The following is a 21,004-nucleotide window of genomic DNA, read 5'->3' as shown; positions in this document are numbered from 1 at the left end:
ATTTGAGGCATGAGGGACATGAAATAAAGTTGAAATTTATGACACCAAGACAAGCCAAGAAGGATCAACATACGTTGAAGGAGAAAATAGAAAAAGAAAGAATAGAAAAAGAAGAAATATAAACTGCAGAAGGAAGGGAAATTGAAGAAAAAGAAAAGGAAGTAAAGAAAAAGATTATGGAAAAGGTAGTAGAGAACAAGGTGTTTAATCGAAGGCCACCTATGTTCAGTTGCATTCGTTTACGAAAGCGACAACAATGTTGTAAGCCAAAGATTGGTGGAGAAACTCCAGTTACCAACAAGCTTTCATCCAAATCAAGCAAGGATCAAATTCTGTACATGACAATGTGTGAAAGAAGTATTATGTGATATTGCTCCCACGAACTCTTGTCATCTTCTTTTGAGATGGGCATGGCTTGATTTTAAAACGGTCAATCTCTATGAACGTTCTCTTTATTTGAGGTATGAGGGACATGAAATGAAGTTGAAATTTATGACACCAAGACAAGCCAAGAAGGATCAACATACGTTGAAGGAGAAAATAGAAAAAGAAAGAATAGAAAAAGAAAGAATAGAAAAAGAAGAAATATAAACTGCAGAAGGAAGGGAAATTGAAGAAAAAGAAAAGGAAGTAAAGATAAAGATTATGGAAAAGGTAGTAGAGAAACAAGGTGTTTAATCGAAGGCCACCCATGTTCAGTTGCATTCGTTTACAAAAGCGACAACAATGTTGTAATCCAAAGATTGGTGGAGAAACTCAAGTTACCAACAAGCTTTCATCCAAATCAAGCAAGGATCAAATTCTGTACATGACAATGTGTGAAAGAAGTATTATGTGATATTGCTCCCACGAACTCTTGTCATCTTCCTTTGGTATGGGCATGGCTTCATTTTAAAATGGCCAATCTTGATGAACGTTCCCTTTATTTGAGGCATGAGGGACATGAAATGAAGTTGAAATTTATGACACCAAGACAAGCCAAGAAGGATCAACATACGTTGAAGGAGAAAATAGAAAAAGAAAGAATAGAAAAAGAAGAAATATAAACTGCAGAAGGAAGGGAAATTGAAGAAAAAGAAAAGGAAGTAAAGAAAAAGATTATGGAAAAGGTATCGAAGGCCACCTATGTTCAGTTGCATTCGTTTACGAAAGCGACAACAATGTTGTAAGCCAAAGATTGGAGGAGAAACTCAAGTTACCAACAAGCTTTCATCCGAATCAAGCAACGATAAAATTCAGTACAAGACAATGTGTGAAAGAAGTATTATGTGATATTGCTCCCACGAACTCTTGTCATCTTCTTTTGAGATGGGCATGGCTTCATTTTAAAACGGTCAATCTCTATGAACGTTCTCTTTATTTGAGGTATGAGGGACATGAAATGAAGTTGAAATTTATGACACCAAGACAAGCCAAGAAGGATCAACATACGTTGAAGGAGAAAATAGAAAAAGAAAGAATAGAAAAAGAAAGAATAGAAAAAGAAGAAATATAAACTGCAGAAGGAAGGGAAATTGAAGAAAAAGAAAAGGAAGTAAAGATAAAGATTATGGAAAAGGTAGTAGAGAAACAAGGTGTTTAATCGAAGGCCACCCATGTTCAGTTGCATTCGTTTACAAAAGCGACAACAATGTTGTAATCCAAAGATTGGTGGAGAAACTCAAGTTACCAACAAGCTTTCATCCAAATCAAGCAAGGATCACATTCTGTACAATGACAATGTGTGAAAGAAGTATTATGTGATATTGCTCCCACGAACTCTTGTCATCTTCTTTTGGGATGGGCATGGCTTCATTTTAAAATGGCCAATCTTGATGAACGTTCCCTTTATTTGAGGCATGAGGGACATGAAATGAAGTTGAAATTTATGACACCAAGACAAGCCAAGAAGGATCAACATACGTTGAAGGAGAAAATAGAAAAAGAAAGAATAGAAAAAGAAGAAATATAAACTGCAGAAGGAAGGGAAATTGAAGAAAAAGAAAAGGAAGTAAAGAAAAAGATTATGGAAAAGGTAGTAGAGAACAAGGTGTTTAATCGAAGGCCACCTATGTTCAGTTGCATTCGTTTACGAAAGCGACAACAATGATGTAAGCCAAAGATTGGAGGAGAAACTCAAGTTACCAACAAACTTTCATCCGAATCAAGCAAGGATCAAATTCTGTACATGACAATGTGTGAAAGAAGTATTATGTGATATTGCTCCCACGAACTCTTATCATCTTCTTTTGAGATGGGCATGGCTTCATTTTAAAACGGTCAATCCTGATGAACGTTCCTTTATTTAAGGCATGAGGGACATGAAATGAAGTTGAAATTTATGACACCAAGACAAGCCAAGAAGGATCAACATACGTTGAAGGAGAAAATAGAAAAAGAAAGAATAGAAAAAGAAGAAATATAAACTGCAGAAGGAAGGGAAATTGAAGAAAAAGAAAAGGAAGTAAAGATAAAGATTATGGAAAAGGTAGTAGAGAAACAAGGTGTTTAATCGAAGGCCACCCATGTTTAGTTGCATTCGTTTACGAAAGCGACAACAATGTTGTAAGCCAAAGATTGGTGGAGAAACTCCAGTTACCAACAAGCTTTCATCCGAATCAAGCAAGGATCAAATTCTGTACATGACAATGTGAGAAAGAAGTATTATGTGATATTGTTCCCACGAACTCTTATCATCTTCTTTTGAGATTGGCATGGCTTCATTTTAAAACGCTCAATCTTGATGAACGTTCCCTTTATTTGAGGCATGAGGGACATGAAATAAAGTTGAAATTTATGACACCAAGACAAGCCAAGAAGGATCAACATACGTTGAAGGAGAAAATAGAAAAAGAAAGAATAGAAAAAGAAGAAATATAAACTGCAGAAGGAAGGGAAATTGAAGAAAAAGAAAAGGAAGTAAAGATAAAGATTATGGAAAAGGTAGTAGAGAAACAAGGTGTTTAATCGAAGGCCACCCATGTTCAGTTGCATTCGTTTACAAAAGCGACAACAATGTTGTAATCCAAAGATTGGTGGAGAAACTCAAGTTACCAACAAGCTTTCATCCAAATCAAGCAAGGATCACATTCTGTACAATGACAATGTGTGAAAGAAGTATTATGTGATATTGCTCCCACGAACTCTTGTCATCTTCTTTTGGGATGGGCATGGCTTCATTTTAAAATGGCCAATCTTGATGAACGTTCCCTTTATTTGAGGCATGAGGGACATGAAATGAAGTTGAAATTTATGACACCAAGACAAGCCAAGAAGGATCAACATACGTTGAAGGAGAAAATAGAAAAAGAAAGAATAGAAAAAGAAGAAATATAAACTGCAGAAGGAAGGGAAATTGAAGAAAAAGAAAAGGAAGTAAAGAAAAAGATTATGGAAAAGGTAGTAGAGAACAAGGTGTTTAATCGAAGGCCACCTATGTTCAGTTGCATTCGTTTACGAAAGCGACAACAATGATGTAAGCCAAAGATTGGAGGAGAAACTCAAGTTACCAACAAACTTTCATCCGAATCAAGCAAGGATCAAATTCTGTACATGACAATGTGTGAAAGAAGTATTATGTGATATTGCTCCCACGAACTCTTATCATCTTCTTTTGAGATGGGCATGGCTTCATTTTAAAACGGTCAATCCTGATGAACGTTCCTTTATTTAAGGCATGAGGGACATGAAATGAAGTTGAAATTTATGACACCAAGACAAGCCAAGAAGGATCAACATACGTTGAAGGAGAAAATAGAAAAAGAAAGAATAGAAAAAGAAGAAATATAAACTGCAGAAGGAAGGGAAATTGAAGAAAAAGAAAAGGAAGTAAAGATAAAGATTATGGAAAAGGTAGTAGAGAAACAAGGTGTTTAATCGAAGGCCACCCATGTTTAGTTGCATTCGTTTACGAAAGCGACAACAATGTTGTAAGCCAAAGATTGGTGGAGAAACTCCAGTTACCAACAAGCTTTCATCCGAATCAAGCAAGGATCAAATTCTGTACATGACAATGTGAGAAAGAAGTATTATGTGATATTGTTCCCACGAACTCTTATCATCTTCTTTTGAGATTGGCATGGCTTCATTTTAAAACGCTCAATCTTGATGAACGTTCCCTTTATTTGAGGCATGAGGGACATGAAATAAAGTTGAAATTTATGACACCAAGACAAGCCAAGAAGGATCAACATACGTTGAAGGAGAAAATAGAAAAAGAAAGAATAGAAAAAGAAGAAATATAAACTGCAGAAGGAAGGGAAATTGAAGAAAAAGAAAAGGAAGTAAAGATAAAGATTATGGAAAAGGTAGTAGAGAAACAAGGTGTTTAATCGAAGGCCACCCATGTTCAGTTGCATTCGTTTACAAAAGCGACAACAATGTTGTAATCCAAAGATTGGTGGAGAAACTCAAGTTACCAACAAGCTTTCATCCAAATCAAGCAAGGATCAAATTCTGTACATGACAATGTGTGAAAGAAGTATTATGTGATATTGCTCCCACGAACTCTTGTCATCTTCTTTTGGGATGAGCATGGCTTCATTTTAAAATGGCCAATCTTGATGAACGTTCCCTTTATTTGAGGCATGAGGGACATGAAATGAAGTTGAAATTTATGACACCAAGACAAGCCAAGAAGGATCAACATACGTTGAAGGAGAAAATAGAAAAAGAAAGAATAGAAAAAGAAGAAATATAAACTGCAGAAGGAAGGGAAATTGAAGAAAAAGAAAAGGAAGTAAAGAAAAAGATTATGGAAAAGGTAGTAGAGAACAAGGTGTTTAATCGAAGGCCACCTATGTTCAGTTGCATTCGTTTACGAAAGCGACAACAATGATGTAAGCCAAAGATTGGAGGAGAAACTCAAGTTACCAACAAACTTTCATCCGAATCAAGCAAGGATCAAATTCTGTACATGACAATGTGTGAAAGAAGTATTATGTGATATTGCTCCCACGAACTCTTATCATCTTCTTTTGAGATGGGCATGGCTTCATTTTAAAACGGTCAATCCTGATGAACGTTCCTTTATTTAAGGCATGAGGGACATGAAATGAAGTTGAAATTTATGACACCAAGACAAGCCAAGAAGGATCAACATACGTTGAAGGAGAAAATAGAAAAAGAAAGAATAGAAAAAGAAGAAATATAAACTGCAGAAGGAAGGGAAATTGAAGAAAAAGAAAAGGAAGTAAAGATAAAGATTATGGAAAAGGTAGTAGAGAAACAAGGTGTTTAATCGAAGGCCACCCATGTTTAGTTGCATTCGTTTACGAAAGCGACAACAATGTTGTAAGCCAAAGATTGGTGGAGAAACTCCAGTTACCAACAAGCTTTCATCCGAATCAAGCAAGGATCAAATTCTGTACATGACAATGTGAGAAAGAAGTATTATGTGATATTGTTCCCTCGAACTCTTATCATCTTCTTTTGAGATTGGCATGGCTTCATTTTAAAACGCTCAATCTTGATGAACGTTCCCTTTATTTGAGGCATGAGGGACATGAAATAAAGTTGAAATTTATGACACCAAGACAAGCCAAGAAGGATCAACATACGTTGAAGGAGAAAATAGAAAAAGAAAGAATAGAAAAAGAAGAAATATAAACTGCAGAAGGAAGGGAAATTGAAGAAAAAGAAAAGGAAGTAAAGAAAAAGATTATGGAAAAGGTAGTAGAGAACAAGGTGTTTAATCGAAGGCCACCTATGTTCAGTTGCATTCGTTTACGAAAGCGACAACAATGTTGTAATCCAAAGATTGGTGGAGAAACTCCAGTTACCAACAAGCTTTCATCCAAATCAAGCAAGGATCAAATTCTGTACATGACAATGTGTGAAAGAAGTAATATATGATATTGCTCCCACGAACTCTTGTCATCTTCTTTTGGGATGGGCATGGCTTCATTTTAAAATGGCCAATCTTGATGAACGTTCCCTTTATTTGAGGCATGAGGGACATGAAATGAAGTTGAAATTTATGACACCAAGACAAGCCAAGAAGGATCAACATACGTTGAAGGAGAAAATAGAAAAAGAAAGAATAGAAAAAGAAGAAATATAAACTGCAGAAGGAAGGGAAATTGAAGAAAAAGAAAAGGAAGTAAAGAAAAAGATTATGGAAAAGGTAGTAGAGAACAAGGTGTTTAATCGAAGGCCACCTATGTTCAGTTGCATTCGTTTACGAAAGCGACAACAATGATGTAAGCCAAAGATTGGAGGAGAAACTCAAGTTACCAACAAACTTTCATCCGAATCAAGCAAGGATCAAATTCTGTACATGACAATGTGTGAAAGAAGTATTATGTGATATTGCTCCCACGAACTCTTATCATCTTCTTTTGAGATGGGCATGGCTTCATTTTAAAACGGTCAATCCTGATGAACGTTCCTTTATTTAAGGCATGAGGGACATGAAATGAAGTTGAAATTTATGACACCAAGACAAGCCAAGAAGGATCAACATACGTTGAAGGAGAAAATAGAAAAAGAAAGAATAGAAAAAGAAGAAATATAAACTGCAGAAGGAAGGGAAATTGAAGAAAAAGAAAAGGAAGTAAAGATAAAGATTATGGAAAAGGTAGTAGAGAAACAAGGTGTTTAATCGAAGGCCACCCATGTTTAGTTGCATTCGTTTACGAAAGCGACAACAATGTTGTAAGCCAAAGATTGGTGGAGAAACTCCAGTTACCAACAAGCTTTCATCCGAATCAAGCAAGGATCAAATTCTGTACATGACAATGTGAGAAAGAAGTATTATGTGATATTGTTCCCACGAACTCTTATCATCTTCTTTTGAGATTGGCATGGCTTCATTTTAAAACGCTCAATCTTGATGAACGTTCCCTTTATTTGAGGCATGAGGGACATGAAATAAAGTTGAAATTTATGACACCAAGACAAGCCAAGAAGGATCAACATACGTTGAAGGAGAAAATAGAAAAAGAAAGAATAGAAAAAGAAGAAATATAAACTGCAGAAGGAAGGGAAATTGAAGAAAAAGAAAAGGAAGTAAAGAAAAAGATTATGGAAAAGGTAGTAGAGAACAAGGTGTTTAATCGAAGGCCACCTATGTTCAGTTGCATTCGTTTACGAAAGCGACAACAATGTTGTAAGCCAAAGATTGGTGGAGAAACTCCAGTTACCAACAAGCTTTCATCCAAATCAAGCAAGGATCAAATTCTGTACATGACAATGTGTGAAAGAAGTATTATGTGATATTGCTCCCACGAACTCTTGTCATCTTCTTTTGAGATGGGCATGGCTTCATTTTAAAACGGTCAATCTCTATGAACGTTCTCTTTATTTGAGGTATGAGGGACATGAAATGAAGTTGAAATTTATGACACCAAGACAAGCCAAGAAGGATCAACATACGTTGAAGGAGAAAATAGAAAAAGAAAGAATAGAAAAAGAAAGAATAGAAAAAGAAGAAATATAAACTGCAGAAGGAAGGGAAATTGAAGAAAAAGAAAAGGAAGTAAAGATAAAGATTATGGAAAAGGTAGTAGAGAAACAAGGTGTTTAATCGAAGGCCACCCATGTTCAGTTGCATTCGTTTACAAAAGCGACAACAATGTTGTAATCCAAAGATTGGTGGAGAAACTCAAGTTACCAACAAGCTTTCATCCAAATCAAGCAAGGATCAAATTCTGTACATGACAATGTGTGAAAGAAGTATTATGTGATATTGCTCCCACGAACTCTTGTCATCTTCTTTTGGGATGGGCATGGCTTCATTTTAAAATGGCCAATCTTGATGAACGTTCCCTTTATTTGAGGCATGAGGGACATGAAATGAAGTTGAAATTTATGACACCAAGACAAGCCAAGAAGGATCAACATACGTTGAAGGAGAAAATAGAAAAAGAAAGAATAGAAAAAGAAGAAATATAAACTGCAGAAGGAAGGGAAATTGAAGAAAAAGAAAAGGAAGTAAAGAAAAAGATTATGGAAAAGGTAGTAGAGAACAAGGTGTTTAATCGAAGGCCACCTATGTTCAGTTGCATTCGTTTACGAAAGCGACAACAATGTTGTAAGCCAAAGATTGGAGGAGAAACTCAAGTTACCAACAAGCTTTCATCCGAATCAAGCAACGATAAAATTCAGTACAAGACAATGTGTGAAAGAAGTATTATGTGATATTGCTCCCACGAACTCTTGTCATCTTCTTTTGAGATGGGCATGGCTTCATTTTAAAACGGTCAATCTCTATGAACGTTCTCTTTATTTGAGGTATGAGGGACATGAAATGAAGTTGAAATTTATGACACCAAGACAAGCCAAGAAGGATCAACATACGTTGAAGGAGAAAATAGAAAAAGAAAGAATAGAAAAAGAAAGAATAGAAAAAGAAGAAATATAAACTGCAGAAGGAAGGGAAATTGAAGAAAAAGAAAAGGAAGTAAAGATAAAGATTATGGAAAAGGTAGTAGAGAAACAAGGTGTTTAATCGAAGGCCACCCATGTTCAGTTGCATTCGTTTACAAAAGCGACAACAATGTTGTAATCCAAAGATTGGTGGAGAAACTCAAGTTACCAACAAGCTTTCATCCAAATCAAGCAAGGATCAAATTCTGTACATGACAATGTGTGAAAGAAGTATTATGTGATATTGCTCCCACGAACTCTTGTCATCTTCTTTTGGGATGGGCATGGCTTCATTTTAAAATGGCTATTCTTGATGAACGTTCCCTTTATTTGAGGCATGAGGGACATGAAATGAAGTTGAAATTTATGACACCAAGACAAGCCAAGAAGGATCAACATACGTTGAAGGAGAAAATAGAAAAAGAAAGAATAGAAAAAGAAGAAATATAAACTGCAGAAGGAAGGGAAATTGAAGAAAAAGAAAAGGAAGTAAAGATAAAGATTATGGAAAAGGTAGTAGAGAAACAAGGTGTTTAATCGAAGGCCACCCATGTTCAGTTGCATTCGTTTACGAAAGCGACAACAATGTTGTAAGCCAAAGATTGGTGGAGAAACTCCAGTTACCAACAAGCTTTCATCCAAATCAAGCAAGGATCAAATTCTGTACATGACAATGTGAGAAAGAAGTATTATGTGATATTGTTCCCACGAACTCTTATCATCTTCTTTTGAGATTGGCATGGCTTCATTTTAAAACGCTCAATCTTGATGAACGTTCCCTTTATTTGAGGCATGAGGGACATGAAATAAAGTTCAAATTTATGACACCAAGACAAGCCAAGAAGGATCAACATACGTTGAAGGAGAAAATAGAAAAAGAAAGAATAGAAAAAGAAGAAATATAAACTGCAGAAGGAAGGGAAATTGAAGAAAAAGAAAAGGAAGTAAAGAAAAAGATTATGGAAAAGGTAGTAGAGAACAAGGTGTTTAATCGAAGGCCACCCATGTTCAGTTGCATTCGTTTACGAAAGCGACGACAATGTTGTAAGCCAAAGATTGGTGGAGAAACTCCAGTTACCAACAAGCTTTCATCCGAATCAAGTAAGGATCAAATTCTGTACATGACAATGTGTGAAAGAAGTATTATGTGATATTGTTCCCACGAACTCTTGTCATCTTCTTTTGAGATGGGCATGGCTTCATTTTAAAACGCTCAATCTTGATGAATGTTCCCTTTATTTGAGGCATGAGGGACATTAAATGAAGTTGAAATTTATGACACCAAGACAAGCCAAGAAGGATCAACATACGTTGAAGGAGAAAATAGAAAAAGAAAGAATAGAAAAAGAAGAAATATAAACTGCAGAAGGAAGGGAAATTGAAGAAAAAGAAAAGGAAGTAAAGAAAAAGATTATGGAAAAGGTAGTAGAGAACAAGGTGTTTAATCGAAGGCCACCCATGTTCAGTTGCATTCGTTTACGAAAGCGACAACAATGTTGTAAGCCAAAGATTGGTGGAGAAACTCCAGTTACCAACAAGCTTTCATCCTAATCAAGCAAGGATCAAATTCTGTACATGACAATGTGTGAAAGAAGTATTATGTGATATTGCTCCCACGAACTCTTGTCATCTTCTTTTGAGATGGGCATGGCTTCATTTTAAAACGGTCAATCTCTATGAACGTTCCCTTTATTTGAGGCATGAGGGACATGAAATGAAGTTGAAATTTATGACACCAAGACAAGCCAAGAATGATCAACATACGTTGAAGGAGAAAATAGAAAAAGAAAGAATAGAAAAAGAAAGAATAGAAAAAGAAGAAATATAAACTGCAGAAGGAAGGGAAATTGAAGAAAAAGAAAAGGAAGTAAAGAAAAAGATTATGGAAAAGGTAGTAGAGAACAAGGTGTTTAATCGAAGGCCACCCATGTTCAGTTGCATTCGTTTACGAAAGCGACACCAATGTTGTAAGCCAAAGATTGGTGGAGAAACTCCAGTTACCAACAAGCTTTCATCCGAATCAAGCAAGGATCAAATTCTGTACATGACAATGTGTGAAAGAAGTATTATGTGATATTGCTCCCACGAACTCTTGTCATCTTCTTTTGAGATTGGCATGACTTCATTTTAAAACGGTCAATCTCTATGAACGTTCCCTTTATTTGAGGCATGAGGGACGTGAAATGAAGTTGAAATTTATGACACCTAGACAAGCCAAGAAGGATCAACATACGTTGAAGGAGAAAATAGAAAAAGAAAGAATAGAAAAAGAAGAAATATAAACTGCAGAAGGAAGGGAAATTGAAGAAAAAGAAAAGGAAGTAAAGAAAAAGATTATGGAAAAGGTAGTAGAGAACAAGGTGTTTAATCGAAGGCCACCCATGTTCAGTTGCATTCGTTTACGAAAGCGACAACAATGTTGTAAGCCAAAGATTGGTGGAGAAACTCCAGTTACCAACAAGCTTTCATCCGAATCAAGCAAGGATCAAATTCTGTACATGACAATGTGTGAAAGAAGTATTATGTGATATTGCTCCCACGAACTCTTGTCATCTTCTTTTGAGATGGGCATGGCTTCATTTTAAAACGGTCAATCTCTATGAACGTTCCCTTTATTTGAGGCATGAGGGACATGAAATGAAGTTGAAATTTATGACACCAAGACAAGCCAAGAAGGATCAACATACGTTGAAGGAGAAAATAGAAAAAGAAAGAATAGAAAAAGAAGAAATATAAACTGCAAAAGGAAGGGAAATTGAAGAAAAAGAAAAGGAAGTAAAGAAAAAGATTATGGAAAAGGTAGTAGAGAACAAGGTGTTTAATCGAAGGCCACCCATGTTCAGTTGCATTCGTTTACGAAAGCGACAACAATGTTGTAAGCCAAAGATTGGTGGAGAAACTCCAGTTACCAACAAGCTTTCATCCGAATCAAGCAAGGATCAAATTCTGTACATGACAATGTGTGAAAGAAGTATTATGTGATATTGCTCCCACGAACTCTTGTCATCTTCTTTTGAGATGGGCATGGCTTCATTTTAAAACGGTCAATCTCTATGAACGTTCCCTTTATTTGAGGCATGAGGGACATGAAATGAAGTTGAAATTTATGACACCAAGACAAGCCAAGAAGGATCAACATACGTTGAAGGAGAAAGTAGAAAAAGAAAGAATAGAAAAAGAAGAAATATAAACTGCAGAAGGAAGGGAAATTGAAGAAAAAGAAAAGGAAGTAAAGAAAAAGATTATGGAAAAGGTAGTAGAGAACAACACGTTTAATCGAAGGCCACCCATGTTCAGTTGCATTCTTTTACGAAAGTGACAACAATGTTGTAAGCCAAAGATTGGTGGAGAAACTCCAGTTACCAACAAGTTTTCATCTGAATCAAGCAAGGATAAAATTCAATACATGACAATGTGTGAAAGAATTATTGTGTGATAGTACTCCCACGAACTCTTATCATCTTCTTTTGAGATGGGCATGGCTTCATTTTAAAGCGCTGAATCTTGATGAACGTTCCCTTTATTTTAGGCTTGGGGGACATGAAATGAATTTGAAATTTATGACACCAAGACAAGCCAGTAAGGATCAACATAGGCTGAAGGAGAAAATAGAAAAAGAAAGAATAGAAAAAGAAGAGATATAAACTGCAGCAGGAAGGGAAATTGAAGAAAAAGAAAAGGAAGTAAAGATAAAGATGATGGAAAAGGAAGTAGAGAAACAAGGTGTTTAATAGAAGGCCAACCATGTTCAGTTGCATTAGTTTACGGAAGCGACAACAATGTTGTAAGCAAAAGATTGGTGGAGAAATTCAGTTGCCAACAAGCTTTCATCCGAATCAAGCAAGGATCAAATTCTGTACATGACAATATGTGAAGGAAGTATTATGTGATATTGCTCCCACGAACTCTTGTCCTCTTCTTTTGAGATGGGCATGGCTTCATTTTAAAGCGCTCAATCTTGATGAACGTTCCCTTTATTTTAGGCATGAGGGACATGAAATGAAGTTGAAATTTATGACACCAAGACAAGCCAGTAAGGATCAACATAGGCTGAAGGAGAAAATAGAAAAAGAAACAATAGAAAAAGAAGAAATATAAACTGCAGAAGGAAGGGAAATTGAAGAAAAAGAAAAGGAAGTAAAGATAAAGATGATGGAAAAGGAAGTAGAGAAATAAGGTGTTTAATAGAAGGCCACCCATGTTCAGTTGCATTCGTTTACGAAAGCGACAACAATGTTGTAAGCCAAAGATTGGTGGAGAAACTCCAGTTACCAACAATCTTTCATCCGAATCAAGCAAGGATCAAATTCTGTACATGACAATGTGTGAAAGAAGTATTATGTGATATTGTTCCCACGAACTCTTTTCATCTTCTTTTGAGATGGGCATGGCTTCATTTTAAAACGCTCAATCTTGATGAATGTTCCCTTTATTTGAGGCATGAGGGACATTAAATGAAGTTGAAATTTATGACACCAAGACAAGCCAAGAAGGATCAACATACGTTGAAGGAGAAAATAGAAAAAGAAAGAATAGAAAAAGAAGAAATATAAACTGCAGAAGGAAGGGAAATTGAAGAAAAAGAAAAGGAAGTAAAGAAAAAGATTATGGAAAAGGTAGTAGAGAACAAGGTGTTTAATCGAAGGCCACCCATGTTCAGTTGCATTCGTTTACGAAAGCGACAACAATGTTGTAAGCCAAAGATTGGTGGAGAAACTCCAGTTACCAACAAGCTTTCATCCTAATCAAGCAAGGATCAAATTCTGTACATGACAATGTGTGAAAGAAGTATTATGTGATATTGCTCCCACGAACTCTTGTCATCTTCTTTTGAGATGGGCATGGCTTCATTTTAAAACGGTCAATCTCTATGAACGTTCCCTTTATTTGAGGCATGAGGGACATGAAATGAAGTTGAAATTTATGACACCAAGACAAGCCAAGAATGATCAACATACGTTGAAGGAGAAAATAGAAAAAGAAAGAATAGAAAAAGAAAGAATAGAAAAAGAAGAAATATAAACTGCAGAAGGAAGGGAAATTGAAGAAAAAGAAAAGGAAGTAAAGAAAAAGATTATGGAAAAGGTAGTAGAGAACAAGGTGTTTAATCGAAGGCCACCCATGTTCAGTTGCATTCGTTTACGAAAGCGACACCAATGTTGTAAGCCAAAGATTGGTGGAGAAACTCCAGTTACCAACAAGCTTTCATCCGAATCAAGCAAGGATCAAATTCTGTACATGACAATGTGTGAAAGAAGTATTATGTGATATTGCTCCCACGAACTCTTGTCATCTTCTTTTGAGATTGGCATGACTTCATTTTAAAACGGTCAATCTCTATGAACGTTCCCTTTATTTGAGGCATGAGGGACGTGAAATGAAGTTGAAATTTATGACACCTAGACAAGCCAAGAAGGATCAACATACGTTGAAGGAGAAAATAGAAAAAGAAAGAATAGAAAAAGAAGAAATATAAACTGCAGAAGGAAGGGAAATTGAAGAAAAAGAAAAGGAAGTAAAGAAAAAGATTATGGAAAAGGTAGTAGAGAACAAGGTGTTTAATCGAAGGCCACCCATGTTCAGTTGCATTCGTTTACGAAAGCGACAACAATGTTGTAAGCCAAAGATTGGTGGAGAAACTCCAGTTACCAACAAGCTTTCATCCGAATCAAGCAAGGATCAAATTCTGTACATGACAATGTGTGAAAGAAGTATTATGTGATATTGCTCCCACGAACTCTTGTCATCTTCTTTTGAGATGGGCATGGCTTCATTTTAAAACGGTCAATCTCTATGAACGTTCCCTTTATTTGAGGCATGAGGGACATGAAATGAAGTTGAAATTTATGACACCAAGACAAGCCAAGAAGGATCAACATACGTTGAAGGAGAAAATAGAAAAAGAAAGAATAGAAAAAGAAGAAATATAAACTGCAAAAGGAAGGGAAATTGAAGAAAAAGAAAAGGAAGTAAAGAAAAAGATTATGGAAAAGGTAGTAGAGAACAAGGTGTTTAATCGAAGGCCACCCATGTTCAGTTGCATTCGTTTACGAAAGCGACAACAATGTTGTAAGCCAAAGATTGGTGGAGAAACTCCAGTTACCAACAAGCTTTCATCCGAATCAAGCAAGGATCAAATTCTGTACATGACAATGTGTGAAAGAAGTATTATGTGATATTGCTCCCACGAACTCTTGTCATCTTCTTTTGAGATGGGCATGGCTTCATTTTAAAACGGTCAATCTCTATGAACGTTCCCTTTATTTGAGGCATGAGGGACATGAAATGAAGTTGAAATTTATGACACCAAGACAAGCCAAGAAGGATCAACATACGTTGAAGGAGAAAGTAGAAAAAGAAAGAATAGAAAAAGAAGAAATATAAACTGCAGAAGGAAGGGAAATTGAAGAAAAAGAAAAGGAAGTAAAGAAAAAGATTATGGAAAAGGTAGTAGAGAACAACACGTTTAATCGAAGGCCACCCATGTTCAGTTGCATTCTTTTACGAAAGTGACAACAATGTTGTAAGCCAAAGATTGGTGGAGAAACTCCAGTTACCAACAAGCTTTCATCTGAATCAAGCAAGGATAAAATTCAATACATGACAATGTGTGAAAGAATTATTGTGTGATAGTACTCCCACGAACTCTTATCATCTTCTTTTGAGATGGGCATGGCTTCATTTTAAAGCGCTGAATCTTGATGAACGTTCCCTTTATTTTAGGCTTGGGGGACATGAAATGAATTTGAAATTTATGACACCAAGACAAGCCAGTAAGGATCAACATAGGCTGAAGGAGAAAATAGAAAAAGAAAGAATAGAAAAAGAAGAGATATAAACTGCAGCAGGAAGGGAAATTGAAGAAAAAGAAAAGGAAGTAAAGATAAAGATGATGGAAAAGGAAGTAGAGAAACAAGGTGTTTAATAGAAGGCCAACCATGTTCAGTTGCATTAGTTTACGGAAGCGACAACAATGTTGTAAGCAAAAGATTGGTGGAGAAATTCAGTTGCCAACAAGCTTTCATCCTAATCAAGCAAGGATCAAATTCTGTACATGACAATGTGTGAAAGAAGTATTATGTGATATTGCTCCCACGAACTCTTGTCATCTTCTTTTGAGATGGGCATGGCTTCATTTTAAAACGGTCAATCTCTATGAACGTTCCCTTTATTTGAGGCATGAGGGACATGAAATGAAGTTGAAATTTATGACACCAAGACAAGCCAAGAATGATCAACATACGTTGAAGGAGAAAATAGAAAAAGAAAGAATAGAAAAAGAAAGAATAGAAAAAGAAGAAATATAAACTGCAGAAGGAAGGGAAATTGAAGAAAAAGAAAAGGAAGTAAAGAAAAAGATTATGGAAAAGGTAGTAGAGAACAAGGTGTTTAATCGAAGGCCACCCATGTTCAGTTGCATTCGTTTACGAAAGCGACACCAATGTTGTAAGCCAAAGATTGGTGGAGAAACTCCAGTTACCAACAAGCTTTCATCCGAATCAAGCAAGGATCAAATTCTGTACATGACAATGTGTGAAAGAAGTATTATGTGATATTGCTCCCACGAACTCTTGTCATCTTCTTTTGAGATGGGAATGGCTTTATTTTAAAACGGTCAATCTTGATGAACGTTCCCTTTATTTGAGGCATGAGGGACATGAAATGAAGTTGAAATTTATGACACCAAGACAAGCCAAGAAGGATCAACATACGTTGAAGGAGAAAATAGAAAAATAAAGAATAGAAAAAGAAGAAATATAAACTGCAGAAGGAAGGGAAATTGAAGAAAAAGAAAAGGAAGTAAAGAAAAAGATTATGGAAAAGGTAGTAGAGAAACAAGGTGTTTAATCGAAGGTCACCCATGTTCAGTTGTATTCGTTTACGAAAGCGACAACAATGTTGTAAGCCAAAGATTGGTGGAGAAACTCCAGTTACCAACAAGCTTTCATCTGAATCAAGCAAGCATAAAAATTTGTACAGGACAATGTGTGAAAGAGTTATTGTGTGATATTACTCCCACGAACTCTTGTCATCTTCTTTTGAGATGGGCATGGCTTCATTTTAAAGCGCTCAATCTTGATGAACGTTCCCTTTATTTTAGGCATGAGGGACATGAAATGAAGTTGTTCTTACGGGACCAAAGGTTGTAATTCACAAATCACTTAAGGGCTTCGGATGGTTGTTCTCAGCTGTTCTTCTGTTGCTTCAAAGGAATTCTAGGGGCGGAGCAGGGGACCTGCAAAAGACACTTTGATGCCTAAGTTAGCACAGGTGATGTCAGAGTATCAGGATCATTTAGTGCGTAATCAATGCATGGAACAGTGTGTTATTTATCCTTTTTTCCATGTGGGTCCTACCTAGGATGGGCTTTCTGGCCCAACATTCCCCTTTTTGGCTATTCTTGGATCCAGTGCTTAGAAGGGAAATTACCAGGGGGTCCCTTAGGGGCAGACGGGATTCGGTACTCGGTCATGAGGATCTCGGAGGGTGGATGGTTTCGCGTCGTTGGCCGGGAGGGTTGCGTCACACATCCGGGTTGTCTTGTGTAAGTATGCTTTGTAATGCGGGGTAGGCGGTCACCGCGGTGGTTACAGATGGCCGCGTAGTTTTGCACGATTGTCTTCTGCGAGTATGCGGTCCGCGGTTCTTCTGAGGGCCGTGCTCTTCTAGGAGGGCGCTGGGTGCGGCGTTGGAGGGATCTTCCATAGCGGAAGGTGATGTAGGTGGCCGTCGGCCTCGTTGGATGTTTCATGAGCCAGAGGGGGCTCTGTTGAGGTAAGCTGTTGGTGGGTGATCCTGGTGCCGCGTACCCGGACTGGGACATCAGCCTCCCAGTCTTGAGGAAACGTAGTGACGTAGAGACTAGTCGAATGGCGGCTTTTTGCAATTTTCATTGGTGGATTATGGCCGTGTACCTTATGGTCATACCAGCCTCCCAGTCTTGAGGAAACGTAGTGACGTAGAGACTAGTCGAATGGCGGCGTTTTGCAATTTTCATTGGTGGATTATGGTCGTGTACCTTATGGTCATACCAGCCTCCCAGTCTTGAGGAAACATAGTGACGTAGGAACTAGGTGGATGGCGGCGTTTTATGGAGAGGGGCCGAAATGTTTTGTTGGTTGGGTGAGGTGAGATTGAGTGGGGGTTTGGTTGTGTCAGAGGGTACTGCTGGGGTGTCAGGGTGCATTGAAGTGATGTGACGTTTGGGTTGTGTTGTTTGGCGTCAGGTTGCACTTTTCGAAGTGGTTTGGGCTTGGGCTTGCACTGTTTCGCGTGGGAGTTGAAGGGGTGCGTGATTAGTATTTAAGGTTCGTGGTTGGTGGGTGGTTCGTAGTCTTGGTTTGCGCTTTGATTTTCATTAAGAGAGATAGCGGCTTTGAGGTTGGAGTTTCTTGCGTGAAGTGGCCGTGTTGTTTCTGCAAAGGTATGTCGTCCTCTTCTCGTGGGTCTAATTCTGGGGAGTCCGACGCGAGTTATGGGGAGTTACGGTTGGAGTTCCTTAGCAGTTCGTCGGAGTCGTTGCATGTGGAGGTAGAGCGCGAAGTGCGTGAAGATCCACCTAGTGAGCATGCAGAGTCCTTGTGGCCGAAACGAAACGGGTACAGTTGGGTGGCCGAGGGCGTGAGGAACTGCTCGTCGAAATACAGATGGTCTCGTCTTCTTAAGTCTTGGCTGAATAGCATATACCTCTTCGGACGAGGTTTTGATCCGGATAGTATGCATGTGGAGCGGGTTAGTGCCGTGGAGTGTGTTTGCCATGGGAGGGAAGGATCGGCGGCCGATTTCTTTTATGTATACTCATGCATGTTTGTAAAGTTGCATGTTCGTCTCCCGTTTGACGAGTTCACAATGGGCGTCCTCCGGCTATTGAACGTGGCGCCTACCCAGCTCCATCCGAATAGCTGGGGTAGTTTGCAAGCTTTTAGGCTATTGTGCAAGACGCTTACGTTAGAGCCGACTGCTGAGAGTTTTTTATATTTTTATCTAACCAGACCGAGGGAGCCGTGCAGCTGGGTTTCGCTTGTGGGGAGGCCTAAGAGCTACGTGCTGGACGGTTTTACACAATCTTTCAAAAATTTCAAGGACGGGTTCTTTCGAGTGGGCATGAAGGCAGGTGTGCAGCCGTGGTATTTGGACGAGAGTGGTGTGGCGAGATTTCCACTTTACTGGACGGATTCGCCTACTAAGTGGGAGTTTGTGACAAAGGAGGCATTAGATGTGGCCAGTAGGCGTGTAGTAGACGTGTTGGAGAGGCTGCCGCCTAGGGCCCTGAGAAGTGGATTGTGTGTTATTATTTGACCGACGACCCGGGGCGGGATGTTTGTGGTACGTTTCCTTGTAGCCGTACTGGTTCGCGTGTTGGACTAATTTGAATATGTTTCTTTTTTGCAGGTGTGATGGCCCATTATGCGAAAAAGGTGGGGGCTTTGGAGGATTTGTTTGCGAAGATTAGGGATCAGCTGGCGGCTTCTTCAAAGGGGGAGGGTTCTTCAAAGGCGCCGCTGCTGGCCGGCCCCATGGTAGAGACAGTGCGGCCTGCGGCGAAGCGGCCTGCTGTGTCGAAGCTGAAAGGTGTGGGAAAGGATAGGAAGAGGCTCAGGGCGCTTGCCAAGACGTGGGGGGGTTGCGGCGGGTGGTTCCAATAATCTGGATTTGGGGGGGTTCGAGAAGGCCAAGGTGCAGATGAGGACGGGGGTGGAAATCAAGCTGACCGATCCGGAGGTTGCTATTGTGGAAGCTGCTGACCCAGGCTTGCTTATGAGGGCTTGGAATGAGTATATGCCGCGTCGGCTTGTGCTGGGGCGGCGGCTGTCGGCGATGATGCAGGAAGAGATCGCTGCTAGGGACAATAAAAAATTGGCTGACGAGCTGGCTGCGCTGAAGGTGCAGGTAGAGCACGATCAGCAGAACTGGGATGATGAGAAGAAGTTGGAGGCTGAGGTGAAGAAGTTGAAGGTTGGGGTGTTGGCTGCGGAGAAGAAGTTGAAGTTGAAGCAAGTGGAGGTGGACGAGCTACAGGCGAGGAGGAAAGTAGAATCTGAGGAGGTGGCTGACGAGATTAGTGGTTTACAGCAGGCCGTGTATTCAAAACATGTGAAGGGTTTTGAGAAGGCCTTGAGGCAGGCTGAGTTTTTGTATAAGGAGGTGTCTGTCACCGACTGCCGTTTCAATGTGAACTTGGACATTTATGAGAACAAGATGTTGGACGTGGCGGAGATAAGCAAGCTGAAAGCCCTGGCTGAGGGGGAGGAGGCTGCGCAGGATGAGGAGGGGACCTTGGTGACGACTCCAGTGATCGTTGGTGGCGACCATGTTTCCAACGAGGACGGGCTGGAGGAAGAGGCCGAGGTCGAGGCTGTTGGTGGAGGTGACGACGTAGCGGAGGAGTAGACAGTGTACCGTAGTTTTTTGGGGGCGAGGACGCCGAAAACTTTTAATTTTGTGTGACTATAGGCTGTGATAGCCGAGGGAAACTTTCATTGTGATTAGTTTGTGGGTGGGTACCTTTTTGGTATGTAAATCCGAGGGCGCCGTTGTGGGCTTGTATGGTGACTTGATTTTGGAAATGAATGTTTAAAGTTTTTATTCGTATGTGCTGTATGTGGTATATTGCGATATTTCCTACACAATTGTTTATTTGTTCGTGCGTGCGTGTGGTTAATTTCATTGTAACGTGATATGTTTAACTGTTAATTGATTCGTCTAAGTAACCGTACTTTGTTCCGCTATCCAGCTTCTTGTGGTGTATTGGCATTCGGCGCTGTTAGTGGTTAAGGATGTTTGTTTTTATCCCAACTGGTCGGCATTTGTAGTAGCGGCTGGGATGCAATTTTGTTTTCGACTAGCAGCCCCTAGTGTAGCTGTTAGGAATTTGATGAGGTTCGACCAGCGGCGCTTGGGTCAGCGGCTGGGAGTATTAGTTATGATCGACCAGCGGCACTAAGATTAGTGGTTGGGAACGTTAGTGTTAGTATCGACCAGCGGCACTTAGAGTAGTGGCTGGGAACGTTAGTGTTAGTATCGACCAGCGGCACTTAGAGTAGTGGCTGGGAATGTTGGTGTTAGTATCGACCAGCGGCACTTAGAGTAGTGGCTGGGAATGTTGATAGGATGCATCTTGAGTAATGGGTTCCTTGCAATATATTGGTGGGCGGATGCCTCGTTAAAACCTTCCTGGCCAAAACCCTCCTTAGGGAAAAATGCCAGGGGAGGAAAGAGTACATCCACTTACAAGCAATTTCTAACTAAAGTAAAACTTTAAATGAGAAATATTCCAAGTGTTGGGCAGTGGCTCCCCGGAAAGCTTCTCGAGACGATATGCTCCTTTGCCGACGTCTTTTAGTACACGGAACGGACCCTCCCAGTTTGGTGAAAATTTTCCTTCGTGTTTCCGTGCTTTACTGGCCATCCTCCAGACTAAGTCGCCCTTATGGAGAGAGCGCGGCTTGAGCTTGGAGTTGTATCTTCGGGCGGCTCTAAGTTTTGTTGCAAGGTCTTGGACGCGTGCTTTTTCCCGTGTTTCGTATAGGAGGTCGAGATGGGTGTTCATACAATCGTCGTTGGATTGTGGGTTGTGGTGTGACTGACGGAGGGAAGGTTGGCCGATTTCTACGGAAATCATGGCGTCGGTCCCGTAGACGAGGGTGTATGGTGCCTC

The 21,004-nt window shown here is 39.2% G+C and overlaps 1 protein-coding gene across 1 annotated transcript; it reads right to left on the bottom strand.

The window, feature by feature from the left end:
• Window positions 1-20,587: 20,587 nt before the first annotated feature.
• Window positions 20,588-20,968, bottom strand: LOC146885654 (uncharacterized). The gene has a single exon (XM_085675034.1). It carries the CDS (start codon window positions 20,966-20,968, stop codon window positions 20,588-20,590), a length of 381 nt encoding a protein of 126 aa, XP_085531160.1.
• Between the last annotated feature and the right edge of the window lie 36 nt (window positions 20,969-21,004).

The sequence above is a fragment of the Vigna unguiculata genome, chromosome 6, assembly GCF_037176805.1.
Source record: "Vigna unguiculata cultivar grain cowpea cultivar isolate G323 ecotype 2 chromosome 6, ASM3717680v1, whole genome shotgun sequence".
NCBI classification, from domain to species: Eukaryota; Viridiplantae; Streptophyta; class Magnoliopsida; order Fabales; family Fabaceae; genus Vigna; species Vigna unguiculata.
This window is presented reverse-complemented; position numbering and strand designations above follow the sequence as displayed.